The sequence below is a fragment of the Eurypyga helias genome, unplaced genomic scaffold (genome assembly GCF_000690775.1).
Source record: "Eurypyga helias isolate BGI_N326 unplaced genomic scaffold, ASM69077v1 scaffold44435, whole genome shotgun sequence".
Lineage (NCBI taxonomy): Eukaryota > Metazoa > Chordata > Aves > Eurypygiformes > Eurypygidae > Eurypyga > Eurypyga helias.
The window spans coordinates 428-768 of NW_010250321.1; the positions used below are offsets into that span (position 1 = coordinate 428).

The window sequence follows — 341 nt, forward strand, 5'->3', positions numbered from 1 at the left end:
GCTCTTCTACACCATCACCCTCATCATCCCCTGCATCCTCATCCCCTCCCTGGCCATCCTCGTCTTCTACCTCCCGTCCGACTGCGGCGAGAAGATGACGCTCTGCATCTCCGTCCTGCTCGCCCTCACCGTCTTCCTGCTGCTCATTTCCAAGATCGTGCCGCCCACCTCGCTGGACGTGCCGCTGGTGGGCAAGTACCTCATGTTCACCATGGTGCTGGTGACCTTCTCCATCGTCACCAGCGTCTGCGTCCTCAACGTGCACCACCGCTCGCCCACCACGCACACCATGCCGCCCTGGGTCCGCACCCTCTTCCTCCGCAAGCTCCCGGCGCTGCTCT

At 63.3% G+C, this 341-nt stretch overlaps 1 protein-coding gene across 1 annotated transcript in view; it reads left to right on the plus strand.

The window, feature by feature from the left end:
• The window catches only part of LOC104509633 (neuronal acetylcholine receptor subunit beta-2), a gene marked incomplete at both ends in the record, with an annotated part of 664 nt that extends 327 nt beyond the window's left edge, over positions 1-337 (plus strand). Inside the window, one exon of the mRNA XM_010151644.1 lies at positions 1-337. Coding sequence (XP_010149946.1) covers positions 1-337 — 337 coding nt within the window.
• Between the last annotated feature and the right edge of the window lie 4 nt (positions 338-341).